This window comes from Microtus ochrogaster, unplaced genomic scaffold (genome assembly GCF_000317375.1).
Source record: "Microtus ochrogaster isolate Prairie Vole_2 unplaced genomic scaffold, MicOch1.0 UNK6, whole genome shotgun sequence".
Classification (NCBI taxonomy): Eukaryota; Metazoa; Chordata; class Mammalia; order Rodentia; family Cricetidae; genus Microtus; species Microtus ochrogaster.
The window spans coordinates 13,082,526-13,106,067 of NW_004949104.1; the positions used below are offsets into that span (position 1 = coordinate 13,082,526).

Sequence of the window (23,542 nt, forward strand, 5' to 3'; positions counted from 1 at the left end):
TAGCAAAACCCACCCTTCGTGTCTGCAGCCCTCAGCCCCGTGGCTTCTCCTGAGCACTAGCTCTTGGCTTTGAGGTGATGAACCTTTTATTTTAACCAAGAAGAAAGTAAAACATGAAAGCACTGAGAATAATCCTGCAGCAGGGCTTTCAGTACCAGTGGGTGTCTGGGTGCCCACCCCATCAGGTGCCCTGAAGGAGGACTGAATCTATAACAAAGAGGTGGCCTGCTTCATGGGAATGCCATGTATGTGCCAGCACAGGACACTAGCTTCTCCTTGTGAACAGATGAGCTGGGATTACTCCGATGTCCTAGACGTTGGCAGCAGAGGTTGTATTGCATGCATACACATTTGTTCAAGAGACGCATGCTAAGTGTCCTTGTGTTGTGTCTATGCATGCTGTGTGAGCGTGTGTGGGTGTATGCTTTGCACCCATGGGATTACCCCAACTTGGAAAAATATTCTGTCCTAACCCAGCTCCCCTTCTGCTATCTTGAGTTTCTGCCCTGTTCTTGAGTCTAAATCATATGGCCATCTGAACTCAGGGTAAGATCATCACCGTCACCCAGCACCTCTAACAGGGATCCTGGAATGCTGAGTCTAGGCGGTGGACTGTGACTTTCAGAGCCCCATTTCTTCCTGTTCCCATTTCTAACCACACGCCTATGAACCCCACTCTAGGAGAGAACCAAGGTTCCATCCTGAGCATGCAACAGCCCTTCTTGTTCTTACCTTTTGGATCCCAGCGCAGCACCTGATACTCCAGTCCCCAGAGCAGTACCCACTCTTCCCTGGGCTCATCACTCGGCACCTCACCCCATCCCATTTGCTCCTTCTGGAGATGTCTCAGGCTTGTGGCCAGCTCTTTCCCCAAACCAGGCTTTCACTCTGCACTTCACATGTCCCAAGTATCCCCTGAGGCTCATTAATCCCTTTCTAATAGGCTCAACTGGCCCATTGCTCAAGAGGAGTCCCTCAGCACACGGCAGAAGTGGCTAGAACTAAATGCCGTTACTGCTTGGTTTCCAGTATTCAAGATTCTGCCTTCCACTGTGGTACGTGGACTAATTTTCCACTTAATGAATTAGGCTGTGGGCGCCAATGTTAAATCAACTAATAGGAGATCCATGACCACAGCACCAGTCAGAATTCTTGTGAGAGCCACTGGGCCCATCTGACCCTCAGGGAAGCGGAGGCTTCCTATGAACAAGACCTGGACACCTCCCGACTTGCAGAATAACTGCTGCCCAGACACCAGTGGAAATCAGACGTGAGGGAGGGGCCAAGAAGCTCTCAGACAGGGATAACCCAGGTGAAGAAGCCTGAGGCCATAACCCACAAGTCTAGGGAAGAAGCCAAAGAGGCGGGCAGGCTTTGACAGGGGCCCAGAGCGGGAGACTCACTTTGTCCACAGCACTCCTATGTGAAGTCAAGCAGCCCTTAGGCTGACAGCATCCAGGTGGGACCAGTGAAAGTTTGTGTCCCTCCCCCGTCCCCAAACCCTGCACAGCTGGCAGGCAGAGCAGCTGACTAGGGATCAGCCAGGATCAGCCTGAATCCTGTGTAATCCCTGATTAGGAAGTGAGGCCTGGGGTACGGAGAGCATGGGGTGGGGAGGGGCTTGAGCCTGAAGAGGGTTGATGGGAACCTGTAACCTAGTTGGTGGGTTGTAACCCTCCCAGGAGAGAGGGGGCCCAGTACCATCTGACATCACCCACGTGTCCCTGTATTTTACTAAATGTCTTTTCCTTCTGCCCAGCCCCTTGCAGAATGACCAGATGCCACCATCCAGTCATTCTCACAGCCCCCTCCTTAAGGACCCTTTTCCCTAGCCAGGCTCAGCATAGACCTTACAAGGACAGATCAGTGTCTTAGCCTCTAAAGTGACGAGGTCACTTGGTGCTCCCCACAGACCTGGCCTTAGAGTGACCACCTGGCCATTGCAGAGACCCCCCAATGCAGATCATGTTTCAGGCTGACCCTCACAAAAACAGTGTGGCCCTAGAGATCAGACGAGAGAGAGCACCCAAGTGTTGGCCAGAAGCTGTCTTGCACCCACCAGTGGAGAGCATCCCCTCCATGCTTTGTGAGTACTGACTGCTATTCACCCCTGGCCCCACCCCTCAACCCACCCCCAGAAATAACCTGGCTGAGCACCTCACAACTCACCTCTGATCCCCTCAGCTGACCATCGAGCGCCCTGGGAGTTCACACCCTCCAGAGGCTGCCCCCTTACCCCGCTAAACCTGCAAACTGTGGATGCCCACCCTTGCGGGCCGCTGTGACTGCCTCTCTGCTCTGGCAACCTGCAACATCCCCTGACTCTGGCCTAACAGGTAGAGGTGATGGGGTAGGATACCCCAAGCCCACCGCTCATAGCTACTCACCCAGCCACTGCCCTGCCATGCCGAGGCCCTGGCCCAGCAGCCTGTTCTCTGAGAACATCTCAGCACCACCCCCAGCCCCGTGTCTCCCTGGAGGCGGGGGCAGCGGTGGCTGCAGCCTTGGATGTTATCCATCCCTGAAAGTGATACTGGCGGGCAGTCGACAGACAAGCAGAAGAGCCACCTGCCTGCGCTTCTCTCCCTAACTCATCCTTAGCCCTGGCTGCACCCCCAACCTCCCCGCCCAACGTCCAGCCTGGCATGTGCCAGAATCCCCAGGAGTTTCTTTCCCTGCCATCTTGTCCAGGAAGGTCTACTCTCACCCGGGCAACCCTTTCTCAAGGGTTTCTCATGCACTGGTGGGCACCTGCTCACCACCGGCTCCTATCCAAATGCGGTGGCTGCATGGTAGCAACGAGTCCAGGTCAGTAAAGCATGTGGGAAGCCTTCCCACATGCATGAGCTCACACATAAACGCACACACTTTATGTCCGCTATCTTCATGTACTGAAACCCACCGCTTTCGTCACGTACTTTGACATGTCACGTACTTTGACATGACAGATGCTGTACCCGCCCTTATATCCACAAGTTGGGTTATTCCCAGAGTTAGGCTAGTCGGCCATGCACCATAATGGGGGCTTGCTCCTCCATGGAGCTGCCAGGGCCACTTGAAGTGCTACTTACATGGGGTGGGCAAGGGGCCAGGGAGAGTCGGAGATGGGCAGGGTGGGGGGCCCACTGGTGGGAGGCCCTCAGCTTCTGGGGTCCCTGAGCCCCGCCTCACTGAGTTCAGGATGTCAGAGATCCTGGGGGCTGGGGCAGAACAGACACACGTGAATACAGGTGGGGGGATCATGCAGGAAGGAGACAGAGAGCGAAGCCAGGTAGTAAGGGAGGCCGGAGGAGCCGTGAGGGCACCAGGAGTCACAGGGACACAGGGGATGGGGGACATAAACATTTTGGAAGGGGACATCAGGAATGCAGATGCTTTTGACCATTTTAGTGTGCTAAGCCGGAAGCTGCCATGGGCAGAGGATACCCTCCAAGGAGAGGCAACCTGGCCCCCAAGAAGCCAGAGGCTGTGGCTGCAAGTGACGGACCTTGGAGAAATCTTGGCAGGTGGGTAGAGGAGTGGGTGGAGGGGAGGAGGGGTGTTCAGAACAAGGACCTGTTTTGGCCCATGTGGGCAGCCTAGGCCAGTGGAAAGCCAGGCTTCTATTCTGAATGTCTCCTTACCTACAAGCCCCTGGTTAAGGTTCCCATTCTGACACCTTCCTTGACCTCCCCTGCCTCGGTTAGTGAATGATGTTCAGGGACAGGGCACATCAGGAATCAGGGGCTGCTCTGGAGACAGGCTCCGGGGCACTGTGACCAGGGCAGGGTAGGGCGTGAGTAGCTAGAAAACTCTTGGCAGAGATGATCTGGGGACATGCCCCTCCCCCAAGGCTAATAGTTACTCAGGGGTGGGTCTGACATGAAGTGAGGTGAGCAGCGAGCAGGGAGTAGAGGAAGGAGATGAGCCAGAGGTGGGCCCAGGGGAAGCCAGGTAGCTGCCCAGCTGTGTTAATGCGTGTGCCTTGGATAAGGCCAGCCAGACTGGACACCCATCGGGCATCCTGGTCTGGGGGAGCTTGGCCGTGCATGGCAGGTGCAGGAAGCTGAGCACTGGCCATTCTCAGCGAGCCCTTGGTAGCAGAGGCAGCAAGCCCGGGGCTACTACTTACACGGGGTGGGCAGGGGGCCTAGGAGACCCGGAGACAAGCAGGGTGGGGGCCCCACTGATAGGGGTCCCTCGGCTTCTGGGGTTCCACAGCCCCTTCTCACCGAGTTCAGGATGTCAGAGATCCTGGGGGCTGGGGTGGAACAGACACACGTGAACAGAAGGCAGACAGACATATGAGGAGACCGAGGAGACGACAGAATTGGCAGGACGCAGGCTAGAAGGGGTCCTGTTCTCGCCACAGGGGGATTTGGGACCTGGCTTCCTGTTTGGTGCCAGTCTCAGAAGCAAGAAGCCTCCAGAGGTGGTGTAGAGGGAGGTTTGGGTGGGCTCTGGAGGCCTAGAAGTCAAGGCCAAACCCTTCAGGGACCACCTAGTGGCCGTGAGCAGGAAAGGAAGCAATGACAGCACCCCCAGAGACCAATAAAGGCCTTTGGCTGGACAGAGGCAACCATGGAGAGCCCCAGTCTGGGGGCTGTGTGAGGGTACAGTTAGAGCCAGGAATCTAGGCCTGTCCAGTCCTTGGCTCTTAAATGTCCCATCAGAGAGTTGCCAGGCCCTTCAAAATCATCCCCACAGCAGCGGGGCCCAGGCTACTTACACGGGGCTGGAAGGGGGCTAATGGGAACTGGAGATGGGCAGGACAGGGGGCCCTCGGCTTCTGGGGCTCCTGAGCCCCTCCTCACCAAGCTCAGGACATCAGGGACCCTGGGGGCTGAGGCAGAACAGAAGCAAGCAGTGGATGGTAGACACTCAAGACAGAAGGTGGCAGAAAGAGCCAAGAGGCACAGGACGGCTGAAAAGGTTACAATGTAGAACCCCAGGCCACTGCCGGGGACCTAGAGGACAGAGGTGAGGAGGTCACTCTTGGGGGCACCCATAGGTTTAGAAGGGCTCATTTTGTGGGCCCGTGCAGGCCCTGCAAAGATTAGGCTAGGGTTTTAGAGTGGTCCTCACTGAGCATGGTGACCTTGGGAACCATCCTGGCTCTGTCTCAGCTCTTGTACATGACTGAGGAAGGAGTGTGGAGGACACTCAGGGATAGCATCCTAGCTGGGGAGGAGCAAAGGGGTCAATTCTATCTGACCACCCTAAGGGCAGGTTAGGGCTCCATGGACAGCCTGAAGTTGTCAGACCTCGTTCTCGGGGAGTGGGGGACAAAGAAAGTGGGAGAGGCTAGGAGGACACTCAATGATAGCAGGCGACCTAGGGACATCATCACTGGCAGGGCTCAGGGTGTGGCACAGAAGCCCACCTCAAGAGGGAGCTCCTGAGTCATCAAAGGAACCAACACTTCCGCTACCTGGCCACTCACTAGCCAGATGGACAGAAGCTTAGGAAATTTAAGTTGTATCTTGATCAAATATCACACACATACTTCATACCCAGTGAGAAGCGAGTTCCTGACTCCCAGGACGGAGAACTGTGACTTCCTCACGTGTGCACTATGCCTGAGATACCCCCGCCACGATGTCCCAAACATGCTTTGACTCACACCAGGCAGACCCTGACAGCAGGGCCCTGAACCTCTGTACCATGGCCTGCGCAGCAGGACCAGAGGTGCTGCAAGACCCACCCACCGCCAACACCACGGCCCAAATGACCAGGCGAGGTCTCTGTGCAGGTACCTTTGGCATCTTCATCCTCTATGGTTGTGTTGGTGCTGTCGGAAGACTCCTGAGGAAACAGAGAGACAGGGGTCAAGATGTGGTCAAGGACAGGCGGGACACTTCCATTTGTGGAGTGAGCCTGGGTTCCAGCTTGGACCTACGCCTGGCTACTCCTGAGGATTTCAGGAGACAGACCCTCCCAGTGACTGGGGAGAAAGGTCTAACCGTGTATGTTCTCGGGAGGGCTTCCACCCTGGGGCTCATTCTGTCCCCTGCAGGCCACTGTATTTCCAACAGCAAGGGCTTCAACCTCACCTTCCCCAAGAGACAATGAGACAAGCGGCCTACTCTGAGAGCAGACCTTTTGAAACCCCAAGATGGAAAAACACGGGGCTTGGCTGACTTTTAGTGATGGAAGGCCCCGAAACCTAGGCAGTGGGCAGTCGTGGTTAGCAGCTTTTAAGAGAGGGTCACCTTCCCCAAGAAGAGATGAGGTCCCTAATGCCACTGTCCAGTCTAGGCCTGGAACTTTAGCAGGGCCCAGCTTCTACCACATTCAAGTGGTGGCTGACTTCTGAGCACCTCTCTACCAACATGTCCCCAGAAGACCAAAGAAACCTCTCATAGCTCTTTGGTACAGATACTGACTGAACATGGCTCTGAGGAAAAACTGGGGGCCTTCAAATATAAGGTCAGGCCTTACCCTGCCCCAAAGGTTGACTCAGAGAGGAGTATGACCTCACCTGACATGAGGGCCCAAAGGGTACCCATCACTCAGGTGGGAGAAAAACAGACATTTGGCACTTTGAACATATAGCTGCCCTGGGTCCCTGGCATGGAGAAGGGCCAGGTGCAGATTCTGGCCTAAGGAAGTGGGGGTACCCCCCGTGCCACCTTGTCGGACAGTTGGGGAGCCCAAACCCACATCTGACCTGACAGCCCAGCGCAGGTTCTAAGACCTGCCCGTCTCCCTCACCTCACAGAGAGCCAGCCCCTCCCGGCCCCATGTGATGATGCCAATGGGATGGGAGCAGATGGCAGAGCAGAGAGGAGCAGGAAGTGCTGGGGCCACACTGTGGGGGGTGAAGGTGGAGAACAGTCAAGGAGCAGAGACCAGGCTCCTGGGAAGCAGACCGAACCCAAGGCCTGCAGCAGGCGGCACTCCTGAAGCTGTGTGAGCTCCCTTCAGTGGAGTCATTGTGTCCCTGCCATGGCCCCAGGCAGGCAGGCTTGTGGCTATCTATCAGGTGGCTACACATCTATCTGCTCTCTACCATAGGCACAAATGCTTCTCCCAGGTCACCGTCCACACCCTCCTCCTGGGCCCATACCTCCTGCCCAAGGAAAGGGCGAGGAGAGAGGTGGCGGCAGTACCTTAATCCCGTCCACTGGGTTATGGATAACGGTGGTTTGAGGCTCCTATAGAGGGCGGCAGACAGAGGAAGGAAAGAAAGAGAGGGAGAGTGAGAAAGAAGGAAGCAGAGGATGGGGAGCCGGGGAGCCAGAGGAGTGGGCAGCGACCAGGGTCTGCCCAGAGAGAGTGGAGAGCAGAGGGACAGGGATGGAGGAGGCAGGCAGTCAGCAAGATGGCCCAATAGGGATGGAGGCAGCGGGTGGTCAGCAATGGCCCTGGGTGGGGGTAGAGTAGGCTCAACATGACGGGACCAGCAGATCTGCCAGGCCAGAGGCCAGGGAAGATGGAGCTCACGGGGCCTGAGAGAAACTGTAGGTGTGTGTGGGCTCTGGAAGTTCTCCCCACCTCCTGCCCCGGCATGGGAGTGGGCGCAGGATTAGAGATGTTGTGGGGGTTGGGGTGGCACATGGGATGGACGGGGTCCAAGGTGGGGCTGGCTGTGAGGCCGGTGTGAGCCACCCCAGGCACCAGGTGAGCGGACGCCTGGCACTCTCCTGCCATAGCCCCACTGCTCTGAGCGATTCCCAAACTACAGCCAGGATGGATCTCTTCTATGCTCCCCTAGTTTGACAAAGCCAGATCCTATAGGGAACACCTGCCTGGGGCCTGTGGGGGATACTCAGAGTACTACTTCACACTCCAGACCCACAAGCCACAGCTCAGGAGGTTGGTGCCTGAGACCACAGCTCCACATCCCCAGGAACGCGATGTTCACCTGAGCAAGTGACCTCCAGGGCAAGAGGGACAGAGGACAGAGTTGGCCCACTGCCTTCTTAAGGAACAAGAAAGAATATAGTAGGGGTAGGTATCATGGACACCCTTTAACCCTCCTCAGCAGGGGTTCCCGAGCTTCCTCCCCTGTAATCCACAGACCAATACTGTATGTGGCTTTGATGAAATAGTCCCAGATGGACGAGCCCACTGTTTCTTCAACCACACGCCTCCCCACCACACCAACATGGCCCTGCTTCTCTTCATTAGACTCCAGGGTATGATCCCTGAAGATTCCAGTCTGAGCCCCTCTAAGCTAGACTAGCCAGCTGTACAAACTGAGGTCCTTGAAGAGACAGCGGGGCCCCTGGCCTACCCCCCCCCCCCGTGGCATCCTGATGGCCTTTTGCTAGAGCTTCTTGAGGCAGAGTGGTCCAGAAGTCACTCCAGCTGGGAAGCCAGATCTCTCCCCAGCACCAGCTACCTCAAGGTCCCAGGGAAGGGCTCACCAAGCAGCCTTGCACCTGCCTGATTTGGGGCACCCTGATTGTGGCTTCTCCTCTTGGGATTCAAACCCCTATTTATGCCGTTCTGTTCTGTCCCCACGTGGGACTGATTTGGTCAGAGACAGGCAGTCTCACCAGACCCTGCCTGGCAAGGCCTCTCTGTCAGTGAGCTGAGGCAGGGGCAGGGGCTCAGTACCAGGGCGGCAGGAGGGAGGGATCCTTTGGGGCTGGTGATGGCCGAGCTGTTTTTGGTGCTGTTTGTCTGTGGCTGTGGAGAGAAGGGGGAAGAGTCACTAGGGAAGAAAGGGACCCTCCCTGCCAGCATCAGTGGAGGAAGGCATGGTCAAGCCTCTCAAACTAGAACCTTGGGGTTAGTGGCAGAGCCGCAGGCTCCGGCATCCTCCCCTGAACCCCACAAAGGGCTTACTTGGTACCTCACCTTGACTCCGTCTGCTTTCTTGTTGAGTAAACTCTTGGCTGCTGCATTGGGAAGGAAGGAGGGATAGTGAGTTCTTAGGGCCTAGGGTCACTGTAGGCCCCTCCCCTCCCCCTACCCTTCCCCTTTCTTCAGGAGTGAAGCTCAGGACCTGAGGTCCAGTAGCCTGAGGCCAGAAGCAGATGTAGCCTTGACATCTGACCTGGCCCTAGCAGCAGCAGACCTCCAGGGGTGCTGAGCCAGGCTGATTCGGGAGCCTCATCCACGACCACCACCCTCCCCGTCCCCCCCAGCATCTTCAATGATTCTCGAGCTCCTTGCAAGGCACTCAAGAGCCTCTTTGCCCTTGCCTAGGACTCCTGAAAGGCTGGCAGGATTATCTGCCCTCGCCCCCAGCCCCCACTTCCCAGGACGGCGCCAGGTTAGGATTGGTAGGTATTAGGATGCAAAGGGAAAGTCATGCTTAACCTGGCCCTGCCCTCTGCAGCCCTGCGTTCCCACTAGAATGGTGGTGGGCCGAAGCTGGCTGTCACACCAAAGAGCTAGTCCCAGCCCCCGCCCCTACATCTTCTGATGGACAACAAACTTCTGCACCAGGGCTGCACCACTTGGCCTCCCTGTCCCTCCCCTTGAATGGCCCCAGCAACCCTCGCCATGAGACCACTTGGTGGCTCTGATTGTAGCCAGTACCGGCCCCTTTGCCCACAAGCCCTGGCAGACACCTGGGCTAAGCAGGTGGAACCCTTGGTTCCAACACTGCCCTCAGAGATCAGGATGCCCTCCTTTTGCCCCCACCCTTCGCTCCCAGCACTTAGGTCCTCTAGAGCAGAGTTTAGCGTCTTAATTACAGATTTAAAACAACACAAAATGGAGACCGAGAGAGGAAGTCAGCTTACCTTACAGAAAAGGAAAGATGAGGAGAGGAGGGAGTGAGGAAGGAAGAGAGGAAGAGAGAGAAAACAAGATTTGTGTTGGTTCAGAAAGGCCCCACACGGGGCAGCAAAGCCAGCCTGTCCTGGCCCAGTGTTCCCCAAGAAGAGTCAAGTAGCCATGTGGCCAACACAGCGGGTTAGAGGCAGCCATGGCTGGCACAACATGGGGGGAGGTACACAGCCCCTTGTCCCCAGGGCCCTTACCCATAACATTCCATACAGCTAGACACTGGCTGACCATACCCAAGCTTGGGCTCTCCTGCCCTCTAGGGGAACCTGTGTTGCCTACAGCAGACTTGGTGGGGACATGGGAGCAGCACCTTTAGACCTAGGGCCGCAAATCAAACCCAGTCTTCCGTCACAGCAGCAATGTCACTGATGTGATCAGGAACACAAACTTCTCGGCCACACCTTCTTGAGTGAGAACTCTGAAGGGTGTTGTATTCGCCTGTGGCTCTGCGGGTCATTCTTCCCAGAGACCAGAACCAGGCACCACTGCTGCCTGCTGACCACTGTCCTCACCAGTCACGTGACACAACGTGATTGGGCCCAGGCTCTGTATGCTGGGACACGGGGACATGGCTACCTGAAGCCGCTGCTGTGGTGCACACTGGTTTCTGGCAGCCTTCCCCTCTCAGAGTTTTAGGTACTTGTCTCAAAAAGTTCTGTTATGGGCAGTCTCTCTGAAATGACCCTGCCCTTCACATGTCGTCTTCAGGCCTGAGGTACCCTAGGCCCTCAATCCCAAGGTATCCCTAAGGGGGCTTCCTAGGGCTAGAAAGGCTGACTTCCCATTATCTCTGCAGAGTAGACCCTGAAGCGCCTCTGGTGCTGTGGCTAGACTCTCCCTAGAGGTAGAGACAGGCTGCTGTTTGTTTGCCTGTGGGTGCTGTTCCTTCTCTTCTCCATCTTCCCACACGGCTCATCCCTAGAGACACTGGCACTGCCCCAGCAACATGGGATTTCTTGGCCTGAGCGCTGGCTCTACAGCTAAGGCTGCAGGCAGACATCTGCTCTCTGCGGGAGACAGACTCGTCCCTGGAGCCCGAGGGAGTAAGACAGTCCTGTCTTGAGGATGCCTGTGATGGCTTTCTGGGCAGCACGGGAAGAGGAACATTCCTAAGACGTGGCCATTTCAACAGGCAGTTTGCAGAAAGCAGGCTTGCCCCTCCACGCCCTCCCCAGCAGACCATACAGCCTACCCAGCATTTCCCCTAGTGGATTCTGAGCTGGAACCCGCAAAGGTCAATATTGGCCTGAGAGTCAGTTGTGGTGCCGTGGTACCCCCAGACATCCTTGGAGGGTTCTCGCAGGAAAAGGCCCCCTGGGAAGGTTAGGCCCTGAGAGACCCCAGCACTGCCCTTGATCTTAGAAGGGTTCCATTGAAGTCTTCAAGTCTATCAAAACGACAGTTTTGAGCTGTGCTACTGGAGATTAAGTTATTTGTGGAAAGCAAACAGCGCTGGTTTGCAGGTGGATGTGCTATGCCGCAAACTTGGACGGGGGAGGGGGAAGGGTGGCAGGGGGAACCATGTTGCTGGCTCGGGCCTAGAGAGCCCAGACGGACATCAGGGTCATCTTGGCATCCTCCCACTCCTTGCACCAGGAGCCCATGTGTGCTCCAGACATGGCATGGGTGCATGGCCCAGCCTCACTGACTGCATTAGCCCTCTGCTTCATGGAGGCTGTCTCTCTCCAGCACTCACATCTGTCCTAGACTAAGTATGGCACCACAGCCAGGAACCTGTGCCCACCACTCACGCCGCCGTTTGAGTAGGTGCAGCTGGAGCCAAAAGTGCACTGAACTACCACGGGATTCCAGATGCCTAGAGCTGCGGCTCTTCTGGCCTGCGCTTCCAACTCAGGAGGGCAGTTTTCAATCCCAGGCCTCAGGTCAAGCAATTACACCCAACCCACAGCCAGCCTGACAGTCCCAAGGCACAGATCCGCTCAGTGGGGGAGGGGTGGTGGAAGCCAGACTGCAACACGCTCTACAGCGAGGGTCTTCCTGCTGTCCAAGGGTCTCTGCCACACTGGAACGTCTGACAGAGACATGGAGGAGGGAGACCCCCAGTATGTGTCCTTAGTGTGTGGTGGGGCCAACCTAATGGAGTCGATGGGACCTTCATCTCTGCCTCACCCACTGTCTAGTCACTATGGACAGCCATGCTGAGCTGTTTGCATGCACTGACCTCCCTCCAGGACAGAGTGACCCTCAGCACCTGGGGCAGAGCCACAACATGCAGGCAGCCTCATGCAAGGTTGCCCTTGCTCACTTGCAGGCAGGCGAGCATTGCAGCAGGAATCTTAGGCAGAGCATGGCTCAGAGGTGACCTGTCTCACACCACTGTCCCCTGGCAACAGGCCTCCCTGGCAGCCTTTTATATTAGCGTCATCTTTTATAATATATAATGAACCTAGCCCCTCCTGGGCTTCAGAAAGGCTATATAAAATGGACTCAGGACCATCTATGCTGGGCCCGGGTGGGCAGAACGGACCCCTCCTAGGATGACCTGAGCATCCCCCAGGAGAAGGACCTGGGAATTGTGAGGTGGATCCAGGTAGGCCCGTGGAAAGGGCTGGACCTCAGGCTGTGAAACCTGCACCCTGCCCTCTGCTCACACTTGAGGCTGTTGGGGAAACTGAGGCTTGGCTGAGCCTGTGTGCTGCTCTAATGTACTAGCACTCGGTGTGGATGCTGGCTGTGGAGCCCAGGATGAGGCCTCGGGGTTACTTAGTTCTCAGAGGGTCCCATACCATCCAAAGGAACAGGTTGTCAGAGGCCACCTCCTCTCTCAGGGAGTTTGGAACGGAGTAAGAAGGGACTTCAGAAGAGAACCTCCGGCCCCAGACACTGACTGACATTATCCCCACATTCTGGGGAACTCAGGAGCACAGACCACCAGATCCATCTGTCCTAGGGAAAGAACGGACCTTGGGCCCTACAGCTCCTTGGGACTTCCTTACCTCCCTAACCCTGATCTAAGGGCTTCCCTTCCAGAACTGAGACCCTCCAGCAGCAGGTGTCATTCTGAATTGGGTCTCCAGACTCCCAGAGGCCAGGTCCTGAGGGTCTCAGCCAAATGCATCTCGGGTTTGATGTGGTCTCTCTTTTTCTAGACATACAGGAGTGCAGGGCAGCCATATTGCCCAGGGTGGGGCCTCTGCTGGGATGTGACTGTGGCAGGAGCAGAGCTCCCGGGGGCTGCCAGCCTCTGGGGAGGCTCTGGGGGCCTGGCCAGTGGCTGCGTGCAGCAGGGGGGCTGCATGCCAACAGGAGGGATGGGCAGGAGCAGGTGGACACTGGGCAAGACACATCTACCTTGTTCCACCAGCCCCATGGTGGTGCCGGAGGCCGCGGTGGACATTGTGGCCGGAGCGGTGGTCTGTCTGCCCACTGTTAGCACCAGGTTAGAGACGAGGGGGGAAGGGGGCGGACACAGACGGGGTGGGGCGAGGTGAGGAAAGAAAAGAGACAAAGGAAGCAGAAGAAGATTAGAGTTAAAGTTTAGGTGGGGGATGGCTCCAGAATCCCTTTCTCAGGAGAGTGAAACAAGATTGGGCCGATAGACACTGAAAAGCGTTTGCCTCCTTTCTCCTTAGAACACCCCAGTGGGGCTTCTTGTGCCCAGTGGGGCATGCGGGGCGCACAGCAGACAGGACAGTCCCATTAGTGTTGGTGTGACCATGTGCCCATTCCTGGCAGGACAGCATCACAGCAAAGTAACAGGAGGCAGGGTACCAGATACAGACGGACAAGGAGAGACGATTATGAACGTTCGCACACTCAGTGTCAGACGACGGAGAAGCCACAGACACAGCTGTCCGGGCACTAGGGCCAACACTGTCTCCCCAGGTGGGCCCCATGGGTCTCTAACAGACCCTTGAGACTTCATTTTCCCATCACCCACCCTGAACAACCAGGGCAGGCGGCCTACCCAGAACTGACGAAGTTTCCCCGTGCACAGACCTCAATCTCACCCACCCGCCTTCAGCTATCATCCACACACAACATGATGCTTCGAGTGCCAAGGACACGAAGGCCACAGGGCTGCCCAACAGACGCTTGGACGGATGCAGGTGGCAGGCCAGGTGTTGGCAGCACAGACACTGGGGTGTCAGGTGAGGGACACAGACCCAACAACACGGAGGAGGCAGGACTGGGGCACAGCAGACCTCAGGAGCTACCCAGTGAGGGAAGCCAAAAGGCCTTCTTGGAAGTGGGTCTTAGAGGTGAGGATAGAAGTTGGGTCCCACCAGCCTGGAGGAATGGGACTGGAGGCTGGTGAGGAAGGAGGGGGCCTTCTGTAGAATGAGGGCAGCACGGAAACACGTTCTTGCTGGAGAAGAATGTCTCACCTGAGAAATTCCGTGTGGCCAACATAGTGGTGAGGATGGCTCCCTAAGGAGAAACAGAGCCAGAATCAGGGTCACCCTGTTAGTGTCTGTATCCTGTTGGCTTCTAGTCACAGACACACAGACAAACACAGACACAGACACACACACACACACACACACAACCAGCTCAGACTTCTAGAGAAGAGTTCTAGAACCTAGCAGCTGCACTGAGGTGAGTCACATGTACACAGTTAAAGCTCACACTATCCACAAATCACAGTGTCAGACTCCTTAGAAGTAGGCACGGCCAAGAATGCCGGCCACCATGACCGCTCCTCTGGTCCAGGGCAGTCAGAGGTATCCTTGGGACCTTGGGGAAACTCCAACAATGGTTCATAGTCCTAGCCCTGGCCTTGACTATCAGCCCTGGACAGTAACTACCAGGGTTAGCCCTGCTACCTGCCTCCCCAGCCTGCCGGGCCCAGCAGGATGCTTCTTCAGCTCTGCCTTTTACAACACCCACTCTGGGCCAGTACTGTCCTCAGGATGCCGAAGTGGCCAGCCCTGCACCCAGGCAAAGCTCTGACCCTCTGAGCTGCCACGGCGTCTGGAACCCTCTGATCTGGACTTGGAAGCAGGCGTAGATTTGGGGGATTCTCCTTCCTCCTCGTCTCCAGGTCCCACTGACACTTCCACTTCAGGATGGGGCCCACTGGGACATGCGGACACAGGGATGGGGGGGGGTGAGCCATGCCTACCTTGAGCTTCCTCCTGGCATTGAACTTCTTCAGGCATTCCACAGTCTCCTGTCTGTGCATCATAGAGGCCACCGTGGAGCGTTGCTGTCGGGAGAAGGGAAGTCGTGGGGCAGTGAGGAGCAGGCTTAGGAGACAGGGCCAGGGTAGGGGCATTTTAGGGCCCCACACACTGAGTACTGCTAGCTGCCATGACAACAAGAGACCACTTGTTCCCATCTGCTGTCCCCAATTATTTCCAAGCTCAAGTCTTGCCCGTCACAGACCAGGAGGGTGGCCAGACATGAGGAACAAAACCCCAGAGCCATCTTGGGGGCCCTGGATGTGCCCACGAGGAACTAGACCCTAGAGGTGGCCAAGGATGACTTACGCAGACCCATGGATGCTTCAGGGCCTCGTGGGCCGTGATGCGTTTGGCAGGGTTGATGGTCAACATCTGGTTGATGAGGTTTTTGGCTTCAGGAGTGACGGTGTCCCACTCAGGGGATGGGAACTACAGGAGGAAGTGTGCACAGGCAAGGCTGAAGCCCCTCCCCATGCAGAGGCCACAAAGAGGAAGGGAGACCCGGGGCGTGGCAGTCCCCACCCTCCACATGGGCGCACTCACGTCATAGGCCCCAGCCTTGATCTGCTGGTATAGCTTGTGCTGGTCCTCATCCCAGAAAGGGGGGTAGCCCACCAACAGGATGTACAGGATCACCCCTGTGGATGGGGAGGTGAGCAGCATAGCCCTGGAGGGCACCAGGGTCAGTCCTCGGGGTCCCTTTGCCTGCCCCATGCCATGGGGAGCATGGCACTAACAGCCTGTAGTTCCTGCTCCATCTCCACCCTACTTCACTAGGGAGCCTGGCTAGTCCCCTCTGTTGTATGCCTACCAGAAAGAGAAGGTCCCACCTAAGGAGCCTGTGGTCTGACAGCCCCTGGTCCCTGTATCCTGGTGTCCACTGACTCTGGACACAGACCTATAACGAGCACAGGCAGACAAACATAATGGCCTGGGGCAGGCACACTGGTAATTCTAGTCAGGGTGTGAGATCCCTGCCAAGGCAGCCCAAATGCAGGTGTGACACACACGACTGGTTCATGGCAGGGTAAGCCGGCCACCTGCACACTCTGGGACAGAGGGAGTAAGCCCTGAGATACACGCCACACGGTCATCATGCACCCCGACCACCTCTGACACACAGGTCTTACCACATGCCCAGATGTCCACAGGCTTGCCGTACGCCTCCTTCCGAAGGACCTCGGGGGACAGGTAGCCTGGCGTTCCCGCAAATCCTATCAGAGGGGAAGGGACCATGAAGGGTCATGAGGGGCTGCCAGGACCCCCTGCCCACCCCCTGACACTCACCAAACCACGCCTGCTGGTCTCCCTGCACCTCGATGGCCAGGCCGAAGTCCGCCAGTTTCACTGCGGCCCCTTTGCATTTGCTGGCCAGAAGCAGGTTCTCAGGCTACAGGGAGACAGCCATCAGGGCACAGTGTTCACACCGCAAGCAGTTGTGAGGGGGCAGGGGACAAAACAGAGGTAGCGGCAGTTGGCTGGACAGAGAGGCACAGCCTGCCTCCCAACATGGGTATCGTTGGGCACAACTGAGTCCTAGACCTATATGCTATACCCGATTCCTCTCTGGGGACAAGGACAGCCATCTTAGTCATTCAAAGGGAAGTTGGCTCTCAGCTTGCACTTGGGTATCCTGCTTCCTAAAATGGGAACAAAACCTGTAGGTCACCCTCTTGAACAACCAAACCAGGTCCCACCTCTGGGCTACAGAGCTACCCCACTGACAGAGGGCAGGTCCTGCCCCTCGCGTTTCAGACATGATGGAGAGTTGAGGGATTCACAGCACATGGAAGAACACCCAGGGTCTACAACACCTGGGTCAGCCCAGGGCATCTATCTGCGGGGTACAGCCTGTTCACAAAGTCCCACCCAGCTCCAGCCAGCACTACCACACAGGACAACATGGGACAGAAAGGGAGCATGGGCCACTTGGTTGGCTGCATTCACAGGTGGGAAAAGCTTCCTTAAGGAGAAGCATCCTTGCTTCAGCTGGAGGGCATTTGTTTTGTCCTAAAGAAGCGACCAGAGAGACTGTTGTCTCTGTGTTGTTGAGTCTGAGAGATTCCTCTGCTATGGCTTTCCCTGGCCTTTCTGGCCAGCCTCTGCTCACAGTAGCATTCTGGCTTGTCCCTCCTGTCCCTGCAGCTGCATTAGCCCCCAAGGAGCAGGTCTCTGGCTGTCAGTTCTCAGAGCTCAGCAGGACGTTCCTGGTTCCTGACCACCACTCCTCAGCCCTCAGGTTCCCTTGGCAAACTCATAGGAACAGAGGCACGCCAATCCTGGGATCATACTGCAGCCAGACCACACACTGCCACATGGCCTGCTTTTGTTATCTGTCTCAGAGACTTTACATGGCATAGTGGTGGCTCTTGGAATCAAAGTGTGCCCACTCTATACAGAAGGATGTGGGCTTCCTGAGTTGGGTGCTCTGGGCCTATGGGCAGACGGGAGCTCTAGCAGTGGATGCAAAGTTGGCAAACCCAAGGCTACAGTCCCCCTAGAATTCCCTCCCCACTGGTGATAAGCAGGGGTCATGCTCCGCTTTGCCCATTTTGATTTTGCCATTGTGAGCATGGCAGGGGCCCCAAGCTTCACTCTGGGATCCCACCCCTTCCTGCAGGAAATTATGATGGGGAAGATGGGGGCCCGAGAAGGTACAAGACAAGGACATTCAGGACCTTGGAGGGAGGCAGTGGTTGAGTCCTAGAGGCTGGGCTGCACTCTGGCTCCTGCACAGCCACCATGGAGACAAAGCAGCTAACCATGCTCTCTCCCACCTTGAGGGACATCAACCTACTGTGCCATTTGTGGGTCTGCCTCATCAAGACGGTGGGATTTCTCTCTGGGAAAGGAGGGACAGTATATCCTCTCCACAGGAAGAACTTGTCGGTCCAGGACTGGAGACATGAGGGGACACATAGGTCCTCGTCTATGCTTCAGCCTCAGCATTTACTCTCTGGGAAAGGAGTGCCTGCACCTCATGAAATGGGGGACATGGGCCACCATCTCAGGGGCCTTGTGTCAGTTAAGAAAAAGAGGACTCTCAAGGAAGCAAGGACACAGGAAGAGATGCCGGGAACATCGGGAACATCCCAGGTCTACTGTGTGGCATCCTCCCCAGAACAGCTGCAAATGTTGGCCCCTGCCTGCAGCCTAAGGAGTGACCACACCAGTCCACACCAATGCTGAGGGGAAGGCTGGCCTTGAAGACATTCAGGTCAGGACTGGCATCTACACTGTCCCCAAATAGGTGGACTCAGCAAGAGGCTGAACCAGGCCTTGGGAAAAAGAGATTCTAGGGAAGAAGTGGGGAGGGAGAAAGAGGGATGTTTCTGAGAGTCTGCAGTCAATTATTTTCTTTTCATAAGGCAGGGACTCATGCAGACCTGGCTGGCCTCAAACTTGCTATGTAGCATAGGCTAGCCTTGAACTCCTGAGCCTCTTGCCTCAATCTTCTGGGCACTGGAATTAAAGGGATGAGCCATGACACCCAGCTACAAATTTTCTTTTGAACAGAGCCTGGAGCCCATAGTCTAGCCATGGACAGTAAGGAACCGGAGAGAAGATCTGAGAGGAGCTGGCTAAGCCGGACTCAGCTACTCTCATCACCTCCCCCGGGTCACCTGTGTCCCCACCCTCGAGAGCTGCATCTTGGTGGAAGATTAGAAAGTGAGAGTCTGAGTATACGTCTGTTAACAGGATGGTTCGAGAAGGCTGGGTCCTCCAGCAATAGAGGCACTGTGGTGTAAGTGTGCAGCTACTTCTCACATATATGCACACGCTTGCATGCACACACCCAGTTACTGATATACACATGCACCTGTGCCTCGATGCACACACGTATGCACGTGGCCCTGTACGGAGACAGACATGCATGAACTCACACGCCTTCATGCCAGCACACAGTATGCACACACATCTTCCCCACCCCACCTCCCTCTTACTCCATACCTCCTTTCACACAGTTTGTAGGTGTGGGGGACAGAACCTATCACAGAGCAGGGTGGAGACTCACCTTGAGGTCTCTGTGGACGACCCCCATTTGGTGACAATGGAGAACAGCCTCCAGGATCTGCTGGATGCAGTGACTATGACAAACAGCAGGCAAGTTAGTCGAATGGTCTGGGGGTGGTCAGGAAGGGGGTAGCATGGGGAAAGGCAGGCTGTGGAACACTGGGGTTCAATCCCCAGCTTGGGGGAGCAAGGAGGATATAGGGAATCATGGGGAAAGGATGCTAGCCACAAGGGAGTCCTTGCTCAGCCCCAAGGGCAGCCATTCTAGTCCCTGCTCTGCCTCTTCTTCTGGGCGCAGGTCTGCTTAAGTTCGAACCAGATCCACAGAGATAACTCTGAAGGGAAAGGCTCTGGTGTCCAGCTTACCCCTTTAAGGCTGAGATAGGCAAGGCTGACCCTAAGCTGTGGGCAGGATGCCAGCAGTAAGTGAGCACTGTGGGCTAGAGAGTGCGGAAACTCAGGCGAGGAAGGGTGGAGCTGGCAGGAGCATGGGTGCCATAGTACGGAGATGAGCTTGTTTGCTTCGGGATAGTGACGATGCATTACTGTGTGCTTCGTCTAACAGATATGGCACCTGGGCATCCACCAGCCAGCCCGGCTCAGTTCACACTTCCAGGAGCCATTGTGCAGGGTGTGCCTCTCTAGCCAGGGGGCAGCTTGAGTACAGGTGTCCCCGCTATTCCAGCTCTCTCCTAGTTAGTGACATCTTTCAATGTCAGCCTCAGACCCTTCCTGTCTGTTCACACATCGGACTCTGGGCCACCAGTGCATGTACACTCTGTAGCCTGTGCTCAACAGCCCCCAGTCCCCGCAGTCCCTGGAGCTAGGCACAAGTCCCATGGGCTTCTACCCTAGAGACAGCGGAGTGACCAAAGGTTGGCTTCCCTGGGGTATGGAGCACACCCTTCTCAAACAGCGCACCTCCCCGGAGTCTGGCCATATGTAAATGAGGCCAGCACCGTGCGGGGAAATTCATTTAAGTTTTCTACGCTGTGGCGCTCACTCCTGACATCCTAATGGGTAGGAACCTGAGGTTTCTGAGTTCAGAAAGAACCATGTCCACTATGCGGGAGGCAGTCTCTGTAATGTTGTGGGCGAGAGCTGGCACCTTCCTCAGTGAGCTTCCTCTAGCTCGGTCTCTCGAGACATCCTTTAAGTTCAGTCAAGGCTCTAGGCCAGGCCCTGTGGCGTACCGTCCATGACCAGTATGTGTGTGGTAGTGCATACTGTCCGACCCTCCTGTCCCCCGAGGCACCCTTCCTGATGGTTCTGAGTCCTCAGGGAGAGCACCACAGACCTCTTGAGGTGCCCAGAGACACTAGCCCTGCAGCTGGGCTTGTGATCTTCCCTTTCTGGCATAGTCCAGATCTCACACAGGTGGAGGCCCCTGCCAGACTTCACAGTCACTCTGAGAGGGTCACTAGCACCCAGAAACAAGCTGGCCAGCAAGCCAAGGCTCTCTAGGAGAATGTGGTACCAGGATGCATGAGGAAAGTGGCAGGCTACCCATGAACGGCCACACAGGGCACTCTCTTTAGGGACCTTTCCTCAAGTGGCTCTGGCCCAACTGCTACATCCATCACCAAGCAAAGGCAATACTTTCCCTAACGTTTTGATCCACTCAGAAGTCGCTCTGTGGCCAGAATTCTGGACACTGGCCAGGTTCTGGCCATGGTTCTCAGTCTGGGACCTAGTCAGCAGCACAGAAGCTGGGCCTACAGGTGCATGCCACTGCGCCTGACTTCTGAGGCCTGCAAGAATCAGTCTCAGAATTGGGAACTTTGTTTTCCTTGTTTTGCAAAAAGACTTGGTCACCTCTAAGATTCCCCTACAAGCTCCAGAATAAAAGCCCCGCGGTAATCGGAAAGGAACCTCCAGCTTCCTTAGATAGAAAGTGTTTCAGAAAAGCCACTCTTGTCTGTTTCCTGCCGGACATCAGGAACCTGCCTCCCCTACATCTGGCCAGAGACGTCAGTCCATCTCCCTGGGGCTCCTTCCCTCAACCTGGGCACAGGTTCTACCCTAGCTGGTGCTGGAATCCACCCTGGGGTGACTCACTGGCTGCAGAGTCACAATCACAGGGCCGGCCTAAGCAGACTCCCTGTTAGGCACCAGAGTCTGAGGCAGAAGCATAAAGGTCCAGCCAGCAGACTGCCTAGACCTCGGTGTTCTCCCTCGGTGCAGGGAGCAGCCCAGTGAGAAAGAAAAGCCTGGAACTGCCCTGTAGACACTGGGGCCGTCATATAAGTGGGGTGTAGACTCTCCATGGGGATTCCTTGAGTGCTTGCCTCTCTTCTCAGGACTCAGGTTACCCACCCTTCCTCACAGCCTGTCGACTGAGCGTGTCCCTTCCCTTGGATTCCCACATCCCAGAGAGACAGAGCTCAGTGAAGAGCTGCGTGGTGAGACAGAGTCCATGTCTTCTGGGCCAGGGCTAGATCCCGGAAACCTTAAATACTGAGACACTCTCCACATAGGGTTTCTCTGGGAAGCAGTAAGGATTCCTCTCCTCTGAGGAGGCATGGAGGTGCCTGGCAAGGGCACAGAGCACAACCATCTCCCAGGCCACAGGTGCCTATGACCTGAACAGCCTAAGAACTTGGGAACTCTCAGCCACTGCCAGGCTTGAGCCCTTCTGGACCCAACAGATCTTGGACAGGGTTGTCCCCCATTCCTCCATCCCTCTTTAGCAAGAAGGCTGGGGGTCCGGAAATGAGGGGTGTAGGGGTGGGAGTTCTGCTACAGGCCAGGTGCCTTAAAGACACCAGAGGGCGCTGTGGACCAATCAGAGATAGGCTGAGGCTGGGGCTCTGCCCTCAATGGTAGAAGCTGGTCCCAGGTTAGAGGACAAGGCTTACAGGGACCCCCTCCCCCCATGGATGGAGGTGGGCAAGGGCTGGAGAGAAAGAGAACTAGGCACCTCAGCAGGTTCTTGGAAGGGCGGGACATCCCAGCTTACTGACAGAGAAAAGGGGCTCCCCTCCACCTTCTGTTTCTCTTATAAGCAAAATTTAAGGGAAAATTTTATTTTTCCTCCAGTCCACAGGACAGACCTCTTCTAGGATATTTTTCAAAACACAATGTTTTTCCTGAGGGAGCCTCCAGAAGGACCCAGCTGCACCCTTAGTTTCCTGACACTGAGAACTGGGGTCACAGGCCTGTCCCACCCTGCCCTTCTCTGTGGCTTGGCCTGTGCTGCCTGGCTCCGTGGGGAAGACCTAAGAGGTCATGATGACCCAGGATTCTCATGCCTTCCCATAGGGACTCGGGGCCTGGGGTGAAAAGCAAGAATGCCCGCCTGCGCAGAACCGAGTCACAGAAAGCTCCTGTAAAAATAATATTCATTTTTCTCGATTAGAGATGTAATACATATTCATTAAAGACGAGCTTTAAAATAGACAAGATAAAAAATTTAAAACCAGCATAACTCGACTGCTCAGAAAGGACCCTTTTCTGTTTAAAATGCACATCTATCTCCAGGGCCAGGCAAAGGCAGGCAGGGCCCACAGGCAGGGGTGACAATCTACAGATACCTCGGGGACAGAATACAGTCTGGGGAGCGTCTGATGTGAACCCCAGAAACCCATCCAGAGGCCACAGCTGACACCCTGCCTTCTGGACCCCAGCAGCCGTGCCATAAACAACCATCTCTGGGTCATCACCCTTCTTCATTGTCCCGGCAAAGACTGGCCTCGAGAAAGGCTGTTTCCTCAAATATCCACGAGGAATCCAGGCCTGGGTGGAATCCATGTACCTCCACTCACCTGCACACCAGAGGCCCAAAGGTCCAGGGCTCAATCCTCTGCCTAGCATCCTGGATGGGAGGACACAGGGCCCTGTACTAACACTTCAGGTCTCCCCTGGCCTCTTCCATTGCCCTGGCGTGTGGCGAGTAGGAGACCAGGAGCTCCGAGAGCTTTTCCTACGGCACCTGTTCCAATGGCACCGCTAGTGCTCTCTTAGGATCATGCTGGGAGGAGAGCATACCGTGGATAGAGATCGGGTCCTGGCCTGTCTTTCTCAGAAAACCATGTGGATATGCTTATCTGTGTGAGGCCAGTGGACTGTGGAGGGGATGTCCAAGAGCAAAGCAGGAGGATGTCCAGGGCTCCTCCCCTGTGAGCCACCACAAGGAGAGGACCCCCTAGTGTGCGTGTCCACTACTCCCCCAGACCACACCTCTGCGCAGCTGGCCTTGCTCCTGCCTCTTGCTCACAGAGCTCCTAGTTAGCCCTAGACTTGCTAACACTTCTGCTCAGTTGATCTCTGAGGGCCATGGAGATGACAGCGACTCTAGGGACAAATGTGGGTTACAGGAAGGGCAGGAGTGGGGCTCAGAGAGGACGGAGCTGGAGGTCAGGAGAGGGGAGTGTGGTGTGCAGCTCTGGACGCACCTGGCATCTGCTTCACTGTAGTACTCTCGTGCCACGATGTCCTCAAAGAGCTCCCCACCAGTGACCCTACGAGGAAAGCACATGGTCATGGACCTTGAGCTCCTCATCACCGTGATCCCTGCATCGCTGCCAGCACCATCCTCTCCCACCACTGCCACCATCACCACCGCCACCACCACTATCACCAGCACCGCAACCATCACCACCGCCACCATCACCACCACTGTGACCACAGCCACCATCACCACCACTGTGACCACC

General features: G+C 56.1%; 1 protein-coding gene across 15 annotated transcripts in view; it reads right to left on the minus strand.

The window, feature by feature from the left end:
• Camk2b (calcium/calmodulin dependent protein kinase II beta) overlaps window positions 1-23,542 on the minus strand; it is a 90,373-nt gene that overhangs the window by 3,554 nt on the left and 63,277 nt on the right. Inside the window, exons 5-20 of one of the 15 annotated variants that reach the window (XM_005366188.3) lie at window positions 23,282-23,347; window positions 18,889-18,961; window positions 16,161-16,263; window positions 16,004-16,087; window positions 15,417-15,511; window positions 15,180-15,302; window positions 14,813-14,896; window positions 14,076-14,118; window positions 13,039-13,113; window positions 8,788-8,825; window positions 8,545-8,616; window positions 7,092-7,136; window positions 5,736-5,784; window positions 4,709-4,822; window positions 4,112-4,240; window positions 3,072-3,200 (exon numbers count right to left, since the gene is read on the minus strand). In XM_005366188.3, coding sequence (XP_005366245.1) covers window positions 3,072-3,200; window positions 4,112-4,240; window positions 4,709-4,822; window positions 5,736-5,784; window positions 7,092-7,136; window positions 8,545-8,616; window positions 8,788-8,825; window positions 13,039-13,113; window positions 14,076-14,118; window positions 14,813-14,896; window positions 15,180-15,302; window positions 15,417-15,511; window positions 16,004-16,087; window positions 16,161-16,263; window positions 18,889-18,961; window positions 23,282-23,347 — 1,322 coding nt within the window. Of the gene's footprint in view, window positions 1-2,164; window positions 3,201-4,111; window positions 4,241-4,708; window positions 4,823-5,735; window positions 5,785-7,091; window positions 7,137-8,544; window positions 8,617-8,787; window positions 8,829-13,038; window positions 13,114-14,075; window positions 14,119-14,812; window positions 14,897-15,179; window positions 15,303-15,416; window positions 15,512-16,003; window positions 16,088-16,160; window positions 16,264-18,888; window positions 18,962-23,281; window positions 23,348-23,542 lie in introns of those variants that run through there. The other 14 variants (XM_026788724.1, XM_026788726.1, XM_005366189.3 and 11 more) reach the window with 14 other exon arrangements.